This window comes from Rhagoletis pomonella, unplaced genomic scaffold (genome assembly GCF_013731165.1).
Source record: "Rhagoletis pomonella isolate Grant_MI unplaced genomic scaffold, Rhpom_1.0 Rhpom_scaffold_00002, whole genome shotgun sequence".
Taxonomy (NCBI): domain Eukaryota; kingdom Metazoa; phylum Arthropoda; class Insecta; order Diptera; family Tephritidae; genus Rhagoletis; species Rhagoletis pomonella.
This window is the reverse complement of record NW_023458556.1, coordinates 8,968,801-8,986,169: the sequence shown is the minus strand read 5'-3', so window position 1 is coordinate 8,986,169 and position 17,369 is coordinate 8,968,801. Positions and strand designations below refer to the sequence as shown.

The 17,369-nt window shown below is 34.1% G+C and overlaps 2 protein-coding genes across 3 annotated transcripts in view; one reads left to right on the top strand and one right to left on the bottom strand.

Annotated features, from left to right (window-relative positions):
- LOC118733005 (peptide transporter family 1-like) overlaps positions 1 to 17,369 on the top strand; it is a 72,430-nt gene that overhangs the window by 25,568 nt on the left and 29,493 nt on the right. The gene's annotated exons all lie outside the window — the stretch shown is intronic.
- Positions 10,374 to 15,933, bottom strand: LOC118733003 (peptide transporter family 1-like; the record flags this gene model as incomplete). The annotated part of the gene is given in 6 exon segments (XM_036462149.1): positions 10,374 to 11,521; positions 14,056 to 14,472; positions 14,533 to 14,615; positions 14,688 to 15,191; positions 15,260 to 15,338; positions 15,721 to 15,933. Coding segments are annotated over 6 exon segments (2,271 nt in total), but the record flags the coding sequence as incomplete, so codon positions are not given.

The following is a 17,369-nucleotide window of genomic DNA, read 5'->3' as shown; positions in this document are numbered from 1 at the left end:
AATTTCAACTCCTTTAAAAAAAACGTCAGACGTCAGAGAGAAAAATTAAAAACGCAGTTATACTATATTTAAATCCTAGTTGTGTGAATATATTGATTTTTTCGTATGTTTTAAACATAAATATGTTTCCTAAGGCGTTTAAACTTTTGCATATTTTATCACTGGGTTTGAAAGCCATTTTTCAACTGGTTTATTGTTATAAAGCGACTATAGTCAACAATCGAAATTACTTGATAAACAAAATGGTTCTAAACTACATACATATTTAGCCATACGCAAAAAATTGGTTATATGGTCATGAATGTACAAACTTATCAGTTTTGAGTTATTGGATTGACTTGATTACCTTTTAAATGTTCTATGTTATAAATACCAAAACCCAGAATACCATGTGTACACGGAAATCAAGTACAGTGAAAGCTCGCATAAGCGGACACCGATGATCACTTGCTTTTTGTCCGCCTATGGGAGCAGTGATCGGACACATTTGTTCGCTATATGGGAGGGCATTTTGTATGGAAAAAAAACCAAAAATTTTTCGTTCCCAAGAATGTGTCCGCTTAAAGGAGATGTTCGCTTATTAGAGCGTCCGTCTATGGGAGCTTTCACTGTATTTTACAATTTGAATTGTAGAGTTACATAATTCTCGTAAAAAAAAAACTTTCAATGTTGATTTCCCAAAATTTTAATTTTTACGCTTTCATGTTTCTGGCGTACGGGCGACGAGGTATGATGATCTTGAAGTTCTTTTCGAAGTCATTGAAACCGTTATGCGGTGCCTCAAAACACCGACGCTGACGATCGATATTAGCCATAGCGATTTTCAGAATCCGGCAGTTGTTCTATTTGACATTGTTTCTAAAAACATTTACCTTCGTATATAGTAATTATGGCTTTAAATCACATGTCCTTAATCAAAAAATATTTAAGAAATTACAGTGTCATCCCTGTTACAGAGCCGAACTTTTTTTGAAAGTCTGATATTAAAATTACCTTAATTTGGCCCTCTGCTTCCGTAACATTTGATAGTGGTTCGATATTTTGCTCTGCTTCTGCTTCTGCTTCCTTCTTGTCTTTTCCGTTAAAGCTCGAAAGAGATAGCCGTTTTCTTTCTGTTGAAACTTCGGACACGATTTTCGCCTCAGAGATGCCATCCTTCGTAGATTTGCCATTGGCTATAGATTCAGAATCTGGTATCTGAACCTCGCCAGTGGTTGGCTTTTTATCTATAATGGAATTTAAATGAAAAACTTAGCAGGTTATTTATTACAAAGACGTATATAGGAGAAAAATATTTCCGCGTGAAAAAATTTTGTTATTTTGATAAAATAAAAAATATTTATACCTAAGACTGAATCTCTTAAAAAAATTGGTTTGGTCCAATACCCAGCCGAGTGCTGTACAGTGTAATGATTCCAGTATCTTCATTTATGTATATTGTAACTATCAATATCTTATAAAGAGAAGTGTAGATTTTTTTATCCAAAACTAATAAAGTTAGAAGGACGAAATTCGAGGATGTGGTAGTTAACATATTATTGCTATACTACGATAATTCAGTAACTACTGAAGCTTATTAACTCAAAATCGATAATTACAATAAGGGTATTCAGACTATACTCGATAATGTATTGATTCGTTATATGGTAACTCGGTAAATACTTTCAACTTCGAACGCCCTTTATTCTTTTTCTAGTTAAAATTACTTTTATTTAAGTAATACTTACTTGTAAAATTTATTAATTCCACGGCAGAATTCCAACAAATATATGACAGAAAGGAATCAACTGACATTTTAACGCATGTGTTACCACATTATCAGACCGGCGGCCCCGTTAAGTTGGTAATGATATATTCGGTAATTTACAAAAACAAAACAATGGTGGAAGTTACCTAATACCGAATTAAGACCTTAACGAGTATAGTCTGAGTACCCTTAACGTAAGTGAGCAGAAAATTGAACTATTATAAATTTTTGGATTATGGGCGTGGTGCCGCCCACTTATGACCACAAATGTGTATCTAGGTAACCGATTTATCTATTTCTACCAAACTCGGTGCATTTAATAACCTTGGTATGAAAAAGCAATTCGTTCAAAATTATTCAAATCGGACTGAAATTTGCACCGGCTCCCCACATAACGGTTATTTCCGGATATACGAAAACTCAGATATTTCAATAACTGAGAACGTTCATTAACTCCAAGTTAATACCTGCGCCGCGTATAGAAAATTCGGTTTCGTCCGAACTTATACTTATATACTTCTTTACTTGTTTTATTTTTATTTACTAGATACTTGCAAATACCTTGGTACAAGTATACACAATAGGGTGGTCCACTTTTTCACATGCATTTTTGGACCATCCTAATATACAATTAAAACGAGTGAATATTTTTCAAACCCTTTTTAACTGACTTTACAAAAAGGAGAAAGTTATCAATTTGTCTGAATATATATATATATATATATTTTTTTTTTTTTTTTGCATGTTGCCGCATAACTTTGGACCACGTCAACCGATTTCAATAATTCTTGTTGTAGAGGAAAGGTGTTACCTCACAGGTGGTCCCATACTAATTATTATTATTATTAATCCAATTATTGAATCATGAAGAAATTATCGATGATCTTAAATTTTTGTATGGGAATTGAAGTCAGTTTTGTTTTTTGCATGAGAAAAACATAGCAAGGTATAACCGTTCTCTCAATTTGTCGGCCATGATTTTTTTTTGAAGTTTGCCAACATTTTAAAATCGTATAAAAGTGAAAATAAAAAATTGAAATAGTACGAAATTGTTGTTGCTTGAGATTGAAAATGAAAATGTGTGTGTGAGTTTGAGAGTAAATTTAAAAATTAAATTGTTTGTAAACGTCAAGAATTTTAAAAGTGACTCTCAGCGGTTCTACCTTACTATATTTTTATCATGGTTTTTTGCTTAAAAATTACATGTTTCTACTTTTCGTACATTTGCCTATCGTATTGATAGAGCATACACCTCATCGTCCCGTTTAATGAGCGAGTCATCCACAAGCTAGTAAAGCCAAAATTTCCACGCACGTAAACAGAGTTCTATGTGAATGTTTATCACGTACTGGCAAAGCAAGGTTTTTGATTTTAATTAGACGTTTCTCCGTCAACGCTTCTGTAGTTAAGCGCACGGTATGTCTCCTATGTACATATATTCACAGCGTTCCAGTCACGTCTTATCACGTATAATGTACTGTCCTTGATGACACTCATTTTCAGTGATTACAACGTCCGAAATATTAGCGATTTCCGAGCAAACCGAATTTCATGGTTGCAAACAACTTGCATACTTTGAGTACTCTTCCCTTTTCTGCTTAGCCCCTCTAATCTACTAGCAAGCAGAATTTAATTCAATACTTGAACCGTGTAAAACCCGACTGGCTACTTAGTACTAATTATGTACGTATATATGTAGTATAGATATAGTATATAGATTTTCAGTGTACCATTTTCTTCGGTCATGTTGTTCGATGCTGCGAACGGAGGTCCTGTAATTGTTAATTATTCATCCCTTATTTTTTTTTGTTTCACTATTTAAATCGCGATCTTTTTTTCGCATGAATCGCAACACTCTCGTAAAGTGCACTCAAATTCACTTCGTTTGCAATTTTTTTTAACCGTTCTGACCAGAAAATATTGTTACGTCTAAGCCCGTTAACAGCGATTAACAGACTGATTAGTGCTAACACATATTGAGTAGGCGATCAGTAGGAAATTAACTATATAAGACCGTGCCAGATAAAAAAGTTGTGGCTGCGCGTGACATTTATAACTTTTGGCAGCAAATTGCAAAAAGTAGGCCAGAATGAACGCAATGGAAGATATTTTTTAGTATTTGTTTACTCGACAAGATTTCTTTGGATTTTAATAAAATTATATGTTCGCGCATTAAACTTTGAACTTGAGCGTAATAAAGTAAAAAGTAAAAATGAAGCCAGGTGATTGCCAACGCTTGCAAAAAGACGGGATTTAGCCATCTTTTCGCAGCAGCTAAAACGATCTATGTATTTACATATATGTATATACAGCTGTAGTTCAACCCAAAATGCCCTTTGGATTGCTTAAAACCTTTGAATTAAGGAACATTTGCGCGCGCTTAAAAAAAATCGCAGTTGTTAAAGGGGGGTTACGGATGCTGAATATTTTTCTGAAATCAATTACTGCGCCTATTTGAGACATCAGAAAATTCTTCATGCAAACCCCTCCAAACTGATTTTTTAATAAAGTATTCTATAAACAAATTATTTACTTTTGAAAATTAAATAACACGAAAATTTAAATCGACCCGTTTCTGGGGTCTAAAAAAACAGAAAGCGTTCCCGTACTCGGTTCTCTGGCAAAATAGGGGAAAAAATGGGAGAGCAAAATCGGTCCTCACTTTGCAGATGAATTTTTGTTCGGTAAATCTGGTAAAGTGTGAAACCATCAGCTGTTCAATATTGTCAGAACGAATACAATTAAATATATATATATAGTAGCGAAGAGATATCAAGTTTTGTACATATTTTTGTTAATTTGCCTATTTATTTGCGTTTAATTTAGCAAATTGCCAAATAATAAAAAACAGCTGTGTAAACAAAACAAAAAATGGTGTATGCGGTGTATTTGAGTGTTTTACCAATTTTTACCCAGAAAGCGTTCGCGTACTACATATTTGGTTTTTCTCTCTTTCTCTAAAAACAATTTTGCTTTTTGACAGTTTTACAGGTTTTATCCAGAAAAGCTGAGAAACGAAACACGTGTGTGTGAAGAAATTTCATAGAGTTTTATGTATATTCCCTATAAACATTTTGGCGAACGTTCGAAAATTACCTTCGATATCCAATATGCATATCGAACTGAGAACGAACTCATAGCCAACCTTAGTTGTCCAACGTTCATTGTGTATTGGAAATACATTCAAGATGGGTTCGGGAAAAATGGCACAGCTGAATTAAATCGGGAAAAATCAATGGTAATATTCTTCTGACATGAAGTGTACATTTGTATTTTTGTTGATTTTTATTACTTTTCAACGATTGCTAATAAAAACACAATGAAAATTTTGAACATTTTTTTTAATCTTGGATCTCTCATCCTTGTAGTTACATTGCATACTCCAAAGTCAATAAATTATTCCAGTAGCAGTTCACCAGTAGCGAAATCTCGCGCAACCGAGCCCTGCTAGTACCCCTATAAAATATATACATACATATATCAACAACGGGAAAAAATTTTAAAGGAAAGCGCAGACGGTGCTTAAAACAAAGAGATTTTTTTTTGATGTTAAGGAAATGAATAACCATTATTTGGTTTATAAAAATTTACATATTGTTTATGTATGCATCATTTGTTTATAAATAGGTATTTAAATATGTGATGCAAAAAGTCGTATCTTACTATCATAATAAAAATTAATTAAAACAAAGAATATTAGTTTACAGATGGGTGGCTCCCTCTTCAAAACTTCTTAATATTAAGGATTTCTCAAACGTTTTCCCTTTGATACCCGTATTGTGATAATAAATAGGCATACATTTTTAATAACCATTATCGTAACTTCTTAGAAAGTTGGCAACCCTAATTAAATTCATTCTTGAATCTGTTAAACAATTTTACATTTTCAGAGAGCTGGCTTTATACCGCAAACTGTATCCGAACTGTACCACTTTGGTAGTAGTAAAGTAGTTCCTAATAGAGATGGGCAAAACACGTGAGCTTCTACGTGACACGTGGTGTCACGCTTTTTAACGCGTGAGCGTAAGTGGTTTTGAGAGAAAAATCACGATCGTGCGTGACTGAAACTTTGGCTTGCGTGAGTGTGATTTTCCGTCAATCACGTAATTTTCATATACCGAGCCCTAACCGCCAAAAAGATGTAGGCGACATATTTTTTTTTTTTTTCTTTTTGATGCAGAAATGTTCCCAGAGTATCTAGATGTATTTCTGCATCAAAATTAAATATTTTAAAAAATTTCGCTTACATCTTTTTGGCGTTTAGGGCTCGATATATGAAAATTCCGTGATTGACGGAAAATCACACATACGCCAGCCAAAGTTTCAGTCACGCACGATCACGGAAATTACGTAATTTATACAACATTTATATGAAATTCTATTTATATAAATAAAGTTTCAATCTGCAAAAATATCCGTGAAAAAGCGTGCGTGATTAAAAAGCTGGGCGTCGGTACCGTAAACGTGATTGAAAAAAATTTAACTAAACGTGAGTGTGCGTGACTTACAAACTCACTCACGCGCCCATCTCTAGTTCGTATGTACCATAAATCAGCACTTTACAGTACCAGTAAAATTACAGTAAAAATAAAATTTATCTGATAATGAAATTTGATTTGGATTACTAGTCAAATTTTACCGATTACTCAAAAACTAGCACTAATCAGTAAATTTTTATTGATAATGAAATTTCATTTGCATTGCAGTGAATTTTTACTGATTGCTAAAAAAAGTCGCAGCATAATTTTTTTTTACTGATAACACTTTAGGGACGTTAAAATCACACAAAAAAATGCCCATATACGTAAATTTAACTTTGGGTCGTAGATTATTGGATCTGTATACTTTTTCTCTAGATCATTTTCAAAAGATACTTATTTCCATTTTAAATTTGCATTCTGAATGAAACAAAATTCAAATTTAAAAATAAAAAATTGGTTTTTATTCGTTTTAAAGCCTGATCATTAACAAAAAATTAAGCTACTTACGAAGAAAATCGATGGATAAATAAAAAAGTTTTGAATGGTCAAATGAAAATGTGCAATTATATTTTGTATGAAATACGAGCAGGGAAGAATGTTACTCATACGCCATGCTCGTACAAAAGAATCATTGCGCCATGTGTGTATGTATGTATGCACGTGTAAGACGCGTAAGTAACATTCTTTCCTGCTCGTATTTCATACAAAAAAATTTTACCTTTCACAACTTATTTATTTATACATCTTTAGCTAATTGATTTTTCTTTTTATAAAAGAACAAACTTTAATATAAAAGAAACAAATTTTTCATTAACAAAATTTGGAATGATAAACAAATTTCTCAGAAACTACTAAGCCCATCGAAAAGTACGCATATGCCGCTTTTTTTGTACACTAGTGTAATGGATAATTCGCTTGAATGACTGTACAAACTTAAAATGAAAATATCTTGAGAAAATATCAGTTAAAATATTTTGCTTAATTTTTTCAAGATTTGCTTGATTTTCTGGACAATTTTGGCAAATTTAATTTTTGAGTCTCGCCAACGATAATACGTGAAGTTCAAAATCGACTTCAAAAACGGTAACTTTTTCGATTTTCAGCCGACATTTTCGCATTGAAGTATAGTGTAAATAAGACTGTATATGAGTAATTTTTTAAACAAGGAGCCCTAACCACCAATAACGTAAGTGACATTTTTTTCCAAAAGTTACTTTTTGATGCAGAAATATTCCTAGAGCATCTAGATGCATTTCTGCATCAAAACAAAAATTTTGAAAAAAATGTCGCTTACGTTGTTTTGGCGGTTAGGGCTCGATGTGTATATACATGTACATATACCATGTGGGGAATTCGTAGGTCATCTACTACAATAGCCAACTTTTGGTCCACTTATAACGGCCAACTTTTATCTGCTTTCAAAAAAATTAACTATAAACACTTGTTAGCCTATAGCTATTCTTTTATTAGTTATTTTATTTGATCAAATATTTATTATCGTCCGGACCGGTACTAAATATGGGCCGGGCACCCCTCTAACCCTAAAAAAAAAACTCAGTGCGTGTAGTTCCTAGGCGCGAAAGAAATATGCGATATACATACACATGTACACATGGCCTTTGCGCCAAAAAATCTAATACGCTGAGAACAAATATGCGCATCGCATTGAAGGCTAGAAAAAGTAACAATTCATCTTTAATTTCCAATAATTCGCTTATCAGTTATTGGCAAAAATACTGTTCGATTTTATGCGTATACCGCAGAAGGGAAGTTAGCGCAGAACTGCACTCTATGCAAAAATAGAAATAAAATACGTTCCATTTTACGCAAATGTATGCCTGTATACTAAGGTGACCAGAATTTTTTCATATTCCAGGAGGACAAATTCTCCACATTGAAAACACAAAAAAAAAAATATATTTATCTAAAATAAATAACGAATAAATTAACAATCCAAAGTTTCTCTAAACACAATTCCAACAATTTAATAGTACACTGTGTTGGATAATTATAAGACCGCCACATATTAACAAGTTTGGACTATTTCTTTTTAAATTATTTAATTGTTATTATATTACTTGTAAAAGAAGTTGCTTGTTCTTCGTATTTCGTCAAAGTTTGACTATAATTTTGTATCAACGCTATATCTCGTTCAGTAATATCATTAACATATTTAATACTCCTTATCGTCTCTAAGACAATCAACTTCAGGGCCATTTTTTAGAGAATTTAATGCCCTACGAGAATATGCCCAGAAAAAAACGTATATCCCTTTTTATAACCATTTTTAACGGTTTAAAAGTTATGACATTTCAAATGAAAACAATTTTTTTACATGTTATTTACATATAAAATTTCAAATGGACACTTTTAAAATTTAAATACAAATTTTTCTAAATGTTAGAATTTCCTTCTCAGTAAATAGGTTATTTTTAAATTCGCTAGGTTAGTTATTTTGTATCACCCTAATATATATATACACAATAATTACTCGTTCAAAGTAATAAGTATAAGTGGCAAACTTTTCCGGAAAACACCCCCCAAAAAAAAGGGTGAGGATCCGCCGCTAGGCCTGTGCTATTTTTGATTATTGGACGCGAAATAATACATTTTCTTAAAAAATTGTAAGCATATTTGCGCTCCAATGCAACGAACATACTTGCTTTAAGCCATCTTCCAAATGATTTTATCAAGATAAAAACTCCCCACACACAAGGATTGCCACTGATAATACTTATACACATTTGGCAAACAAAATGACATATGGTAGGCAATGATTTTGGCCTGTGAAGACGCGTCGTAATAGGGTTTCCCCCCGCCACCGTGAATTACTTTGTAGGCTCCTCCAATTACGATCGCGAATTCCCCCATTCCCACGGGCATATTCTTAATTCGATTTGACAATTCTCTATCTCTGTGTTTTGTTTTTTTTCTTCGCTACAAACTGTATGCAAAATGTAAGTTATTGCTTTCAATTTATAAGCTTCCGTATTAAATTGGTGATGTAAACATGTAAAACTATACTTTAGGTACTCAGAAAAAGTTCCAGTTTTGATTCGTGAACTGGTTTCGATAAATTTCCTATAAAAATTAGACACGACAGCGATTTGTTCGTAATTCACATGGTAATTGGAGTGCGAGTTGTGTATGAGAGAGCGAACTACGTAATTGGAGTGCCGTAAGAAAGCCGTATTAAATATTATTGATTAAAAGGCGTTTACACTGTTCAATTTACACAGGCGGTTGTTGAATCAAAAGTTTACATCATTTAACTAAGAGTTGAACAATGATAACCCTTTTTAAATATAATGATTGTGTACGATCAGGAAATATGTAATAATATACTCAACGAAAATTTTTGAAAGTATCATCACTGCATCAAGTTTTATACTTGAAAAGGAGGACAAGGAGGACATTTTTGCTCAAAAGGAGGACAGAGAAGGACAATATTTTTGAGGAGGACATATCACATTTGAGGAGGAAAATCCTCCTCAAAGGAGGACGGTTGGTCAGCTTACTGTATACATAATTGGAATGTTTCAGTTAAATAAAGCCAGAGAATATAGTACTCACGGACTTTATTTACTTTTTATGAAATAAATCAAGCGGGCGTTATTTCCTTTTGTTTTGGAAGTAAATCCCGCTGCCATTATTGCTCTTTCTCAAAGGAAATAGAGCCCGCGGGCTTTATTGCCTTTTATTGGTGGGCGCTATTTTCCCTTCGAAATAGAAATAACGGTGACAGGTAATAAGACCAACGGAAATAAGGTCAATTGGCTTTATTTCGCACCAGGGTGGGAAATAAGGTCAATTGAGCTTATTTCCGTTGATCTTGTTACCTGTCACCGGAAATAATGCCCATGGGCTTTATATCTTGTTTTTGGGAAATAAAGCCAATGGGCGTTATTTCCGCGGTCCTTATTGCAATCAACCGAAAAGACCTAACAGAAAATATGCATAACTTCCCAGGTATTTTTTTAGTATAGCACAGTGTTATCCATTCAGACCACTGTGCGACGATGTGAGATCGGGTCTCTCTATATTAAGGTATAGAAGGATGTATGTATGAGCACATAACTACAATTTTTCAACAACTTTACCTCAGCTTCTTTTACCAAAAGTATATCATTTATTTATACACTTCATTTATTGTTTAGGTTTACGGTAGTTATTGTAATACTTTTTTATTAATTATGGTACTTAAACTTACGAACTGATTAAGTACAAAACATTATTAATTAACATTAATGTTCACTACAAATTACACACTTATTTGTACATTTGACTACAAATCAATCTTCTTTTTTCCCCATCGTATCTACTCATCAATCGCTTTGGCCACATTATCAATGCCATCCTTTTCATTTTTTTCTGGTGGCGTCAGCGGCTCAGTTTCACTATTCAGCGCCAAAGTGTTCGGTTTGTACCGATAAGCCACAAACATGAAAACAATCATATCAATAAACATAAGACCGGCAAAGAGGAAGAACTCATACGCTTGTGAATCGAAGAGCGATAGTTCGGCGATAATTATCACGATTACATTTCCGAATGCCACCGTAAGTAGCCAGCAAGCTTGCAATACTGATTTCATTGTCAGTGGCGCCTGTGCATATGAAAACTCCAGGCCAGTCACGGAGAACATCACCTCACCGAGTGTCATAATAACGTATTGCGGAATCAACCAGAAAATGGACATCGAATTGGGCTCCGTTACAACTATGACATTATTGCGGTATTGGCCTGATGAATCTTCGTTTATTAAAATCGTGTAAATGCCACCAACTTTGAGGTATGTACTGACAATCTCCTCATTATCAACTAATATTTGATAGGTGCCCGACTTTAGTTCCGTTATGTTGCCCAAGTTGGCTGGCTCGGTGTGCTCAATCGTACCTCTTTTATTTTTCCAATCAATTTGGCGAGTCGGCTCTACATTCGCTAATGTCCTTCCTAACGGATAGCCCCGACTGGGTTTACTGATTGTGTCCTCTCCCCAGACTAGAGGTTGTGCAGTGTTTTTTGAGTTCAAAAACAAATAATGGCTGGTTGAGGAGTTGAAAATAAAAGTTTGGCTGGCGAATGAATCACAACTCGCACTTTTGCTGGTAACATCGAATCTTACGTATAGGAAACCTTCGGAGCCGATGTCTGTGCTGTTCTTGTACATATTGAGTGAGGCCACATCAAAGTTGAAATTCGTCAAATTGGTGGTAATGGAATAGTCGCATAATTCGCCATTGTAAACACGAAGTTGAGCATTTCCTGCGCTGGGCAAGACCGGGTAAGTTTTCTGCAAATGAAAATGTTGTATTATTTTTCTTCTGAACACTAAAGGCTGTATTTAGAGTGGGGACATAACAAAAATTCTGGAGATACATTCTTATTTTCACTACAAAAGTTGAAGGTTAGCTGCGCCCTTAAGACCTTGAGATAATGAATATCGAGAGTTAAATTGCGAATGTGAGTTAACTCTTCTCTGTTATTACCACGCCACACAGTGCGGCCGAAATCCAAAAGTGCGACCAAAATTCGAGAAAATAAAGTTTCTAGATAGGCCTTTTTTGACATTGAGTTGTCTAAAGGGATCACCTAAGAAGCGAAAACTGTTCACTGTAACGACCTATACCTACAGTGACCATCCGTTCCGTTTTTTGCAGGACCGTACTGTTATTTAAAGGTCTGTCCTGCGTAGTTTTTCAAAACAGAAAACCCCCAAAATGTACTGATTTTTCTTAGTGTCCTTCCTTTGTCCCGCATTTTCTTCGATATCTTAAAATTAACTTTTCCTAATCGAAATAAAAGCAGTGTCGATAACTAATTGGTAACTACATAAGGGTAAGCTGGTTTTGAAGGTTCAACTAGTCAATGCGTTCTATATATTGTAATCGCTTAAGAAAAAAATATTTTCCAAGCCAATTTTACTTTCAAACAAGCGTTTTCGTAATTTTTTCGAAGAACGTGTTTTTGGTACATTTCGAACCTATTCATCAATATCTCATGAAAAAATTATCCAATCGACATAAGTAGCTCTTACAAAAATATATTACTTCGCCGATTTCGATGAAAATTATTAGTGTTACAAGCGACCAAAATCGAAAAATTGAAATTTCAATCATTTTCTTTTTACAGTAAATAAAAAACTGATGGGATGTTACGGAACACAATCTGCACAAAAAATATATATTTTTGCAAAGAGCCCACCAAGACCTTTTGAACTGTTGGTCGTTTCATGAGATATTGAGGAATAACTGAAAAAGTACTAAAAATACGTTCTTCGAACAAATCTCGAAAAGACTTCTTTGAAACCATGGGCATTTTTTTTGTGTTCAACGACCCAAAGTTTGCTTAAAAAATTTACTTTGCAGAGGTTCATATTTCGTGTAAAGTAATATGTAATATGCCTCATTATAATTTTGTAAATATTCATTACTAAAAGATGAATACCAATGAGGCAAATTGGATTTATGTTTAAAGTTTAAAATTGGATTAATAATTAAGAATAAGATAATTATTTGAATAGCGCATCCTTTTAATACTTAGTAGGTACAGTTTTCCTTTTGTTTGTTTAATATTCATTAACTTTTTATAAAAAATATAGCATATTCTACGTCTACATCCCATTTTAAAAATTTTTGAAAATTATAAAAAATAAACAGGGGCGACATTTTTTTTTTTGACGGTGCTGCGCATTTTTTCCATAAAAAAATTTTGTCAAGCATGGTAGAAAATCAAAAAAGGGTGCGCTATTCAAATGACGAGGAATGTACATATATATGTAGTATATGTTTGATATTTTTATACTACCAATTTATATGTATGTAAATTTTTTTAAAAATTGTCCTGAACTTTCAAAATATATTTATGGTCACCGTACCTATACCCTAATCCCTCTCTTTTTATTCATTTCTAGTGTGACCTTCTCCCAAGCACAACATTATTGTAATAAAAAGCGAAAAGTTATTAACGTATAAAAGTAGTTAGAGAATAGGAAACCAAAAAAACACAAACTGAAGGTTAGTAAAATACGTTACAAAATTTGTGAAAAGAAATACTGTAGCAGGAATTTTTAAGAAATAAAAATGTAAAGGTATTTTTTTCGTTTATTTTTAAACAAAACTTGAGTTGTTAAATGCAACAGTAACAACACACTGTTGGATGCTGCTTTTAAACCTATTGGAGTTTACTTAGAAAAGTATTAGCTATAGAATAAAATAAAACTCAGATGCTCATTTCTACTCATTACCGCATAACTTTGGACCACGTCAACCGATTTCGATAATTTGCATCCGAAAAGCAGTGTCTCATAGGTGATCTCATACTAATCTGGTTTACATCCGATCATTGGATCATGAAATATATATATATATATTTTTTTTTTATATGAGAATTGAAGTCGGTTTGGTTTTTTGCTTAAAAATTACTTGTAGTGTAATAAAGTGCAAGTTTAAAGAAGCTTTGACTTACGGTTGATTTTTGGAAATTTTTTCGTCAAGGGTTGAGGAGGGCTCATTTTCCTGATATCATCGTATGCAAGAAAATAACAAAAAAAAACTCAAAAAATCAACGGTAAGTCCTAGCTACTTCAAACTTGCACTTTGTGACACTAAAATTGACTATAAAACTGGGCTATAAAACTGGATACTCAAAATCTTTCTAAGAATTCTAATTAAAAAGTCCGAAATTTACGAGACACCTTACTGGATCCGTCATTTCGAATTTTGCACTTCTGACAGCGGATTCGGAAAACCCCCTAGTACGAAATCATTTCTTTAAATCTTAGAATTTCGACCGCACTGTGCGACACTTAGATGGCAGTTGACTCACCTCTAATTGCAGTTCGACCAAGCCGGAAGCAATGAAAGCTATACTGGCGAATATTCCACCCAAAGTCAGCTTTTGTAAAGGACGACGAATACCGACCATACCGAGTAAAGGATAGAATGCAAGTTCATAAAGTGGAATGAATGCTAAAATAAGGAAGGGATTTATCATTTGCATTTGATCGGGTTTGATGTCCCATGAGCCCATGTCGCCATCCATCCGGGTTGCCTGGATAGTCCAGCGTGAGCCCTGCTGATCGAAAAGTGCCCAGAAGACAGGCAGCGGCAGATAGAGTACCAAAACACGCATCAGCACTTTCACATCTTCAATTAATTGACGGTCATACTTCTTATCCGCATAGTCCAACCAGTGCTCACGGGGATTGGTCTTCTTCTCCTTCCATTTTGTAGCAATGGCGTTCTATTTGGAATAATCTTTTTAGTACTATTTTCAACTTGTTTAGCTTTTCAGTCTACCTACACCAATAGTTTTGCTGACCAACACCACCATATTGCCCGCTGGTGGTTTAATTTTATACAATGGGCGACCAAGTACGAAAATAACTAGAAAATATGAATATGAGCATAATTTCGGTTAGATTATTAAATATATCTCTTTAATGCCAAAGTACTCACCTATCGAGACAGCCATTAGGATAGCCGGTACGCCAAAAGCCAATGAATAACATTCCTTTTCGCCAAAGCAATGAACATCTTCACGCAGAATTGGTGTTACTGTTGTCGAAACCAATGAGCCAGCATTGATTGAAAAGTAGAAGAGCGAGAAGAATGTCGTAATTTGCTGCACTTGTTCGGGTATCTTGAACTGGTCACCGCCAAAGGCGGAAACGCACGGTTTTATGCCGCCCGAGCCCAGCGCTATTAACGCCAAACCGATCATTGTAAACGTGTTGGCGGGCAAATTCAACGTAGGCACTGCACCGAGAGAAACCAATACTGAACCGGTGACATAAACAAGTGAGAGATAAAAGATCGTTTTGAATTTTCCAAGCCAACTATCGGAGATGATAGCACCCACAACGCATAGGAAGTAAACGAACATGGTAAAGATGTGGAAGATTACGGTGGCGTTGTCATCGCTATAGAGGAGCTGACGGGTCAGGTACAAGACGAGAATGGCTGCGGAAGTACAAATGTAATTAAAAAAAAGCACTTGTTTTAAATTTTTTATATTGAGTCACACTTACTGCGCATGCCATAGTAGTTGAAGCGTTCGCAAAACTCATTGCTGATGATAAAGAAGACCGATTTTGGATAAGGAAGTTTCTAAAAATAAAATCAATTATTTTTACAATCAAAGCAATCAAAATACTTTAATGTTATATGGCAATTAACAGGACGTGATGTCTAGCGGATATTGATTTTATGATAAAGTCTTTATGTTACTATTTGCATTGTCTACATAGTTTTGATTGGGCTTTATTACGTGATTTTTTGTCGCGGAAAGAAAAATCTATACTGAGTCATTAAACAGCAATCATTAACGGTTCGTTTTTTTGTATGTAAATATTAATTTTGCCCTATAATAAAATATTTTGTTTTTTATAAAAAAAAAACGTAATAGTCTCATCCCCGATACAAAGCTTAATTTTTTCAAAGTCCTATGTAAACACTCTGTAATTCGCAAAATATACCGTAAATGTCTTACCTTAACTTGTCCCTCTGCTTCCGAAACATTTGACAGTGGTTCGATGCTTTGCTCTGTTTCCGTTTCCTTTTTGTCCTTTCCGTTTAGGCTCAAAGGAGGTAAACTTTTTGGTTCCGCTGAAATTTCAGACACTGTTTGAGCCTCAGAGATGCTATCCTCCGTAGGTTTGCCATTGGCTAAAGGTTCTGAAGCAGATAACTGAACTTCACCAGTGTTTGGTTTATTATCTGCAAATGGAATTGCAAAAAAATATTAGTATAGCAGATCTGTTTATTGAAAGTTATTAAAAGAATTATTATTTCACTAGTTGCAGCTTGAGAAGAAAATTATTCTTTTATCTGAATACTTTCAGTTTCGTTACATTTTTCTTCCAATAAAAATTTTTCTGAAATTGTTTTTTTTTTTTTCTTTTTATAAGTGGGCATTTTTTCCTTAATTTTTCAAACATTTATTTTAAATAAGAAAATATGTGCCCCTTGTTCCTTAATCGTTATCGTTGCAGCTTCATATATAAACAATAGGGCTATTTCAAAAAGGGAATAGAAACTGGGGAAGACGGCAAACCGGCCGGAGAATGATTTTTGTGGCAGACAGTAGAAAAATGCGCGCTGGGTACAGCGAATACTGTGGAAGAATACGGCTACCGGGATATGGAGTTGAAGGGACAATAACCGGTGAGTACCTCGCTAATTTTGTGGATCCGGCACATGGGACAGTCCTACGGGCCATACCGGGTCACAGATTACGACGAAGAGTTTCCGGCAACAATAAGACAAGATTGGCCGCAGTTTATTTTTAAGAATATTTTTTCAGTAGCATTAATTCCTTATTTTCACGATGTATAAAGCGTATTACACCTGGAAGCGATTATTTTCTGCGTATAACATTTGGGTATGTACTCAATATTATGCATAAACCACTGGGCTTATAAATAAAACTTATTAAGCAAATTAGTATTGTAAGAAGATATATGTACATTAGGGTGGTCCGAAAATGCATGTGAAAAAGTTAAGTCGGAATGTTTATGCTCTCAACCCTCAATTTATTTAACCATTTCATAGTAACTGTATTTTATAGTTCTGCCAAAACCTCCAGAAAATGCCAGAAAATGCAGTGGGGGATTAAATAAAAAATCTTTAGTATTCAAAAATGGTCAAAAAAACAATTGGATATTGTTACTGTTACTACTGTTGTCTCCTGAAAAGAACTAGAGATTCCCATAGAAATATATTGATTCTAAAGCAATCCATACCATTTCTACGGAAAGTTGTTTTTTCCCCATATAAAATATTTTAAATAAAAAATAAATGTTTTTTGATTTTAAAATAAAAAAGGGGGGTATAATTTTTCCGTTATAGAACAATCCTAGGAGGTGAGAGCATTGAAGTTCCGACTTTACTTATTTTGGACCACCCTAGTGTACACATTATGTACACTTCACTTATCTACTATGGATATGCCATATATTTAATGTCGGACGTGTGGTGTTAATCACTTGAACCAATGAGTCCAAACCACACATTTCGAAAGCCATAGGCAAAGGACGACGACTAGCTGCTTATCATTTTGATGAAAATAAAACGGCATGCAGTTTTATCGTTACTCGCATTGCATTTGTTCCGTTTACAATCTTACGACAAAAACAGAAA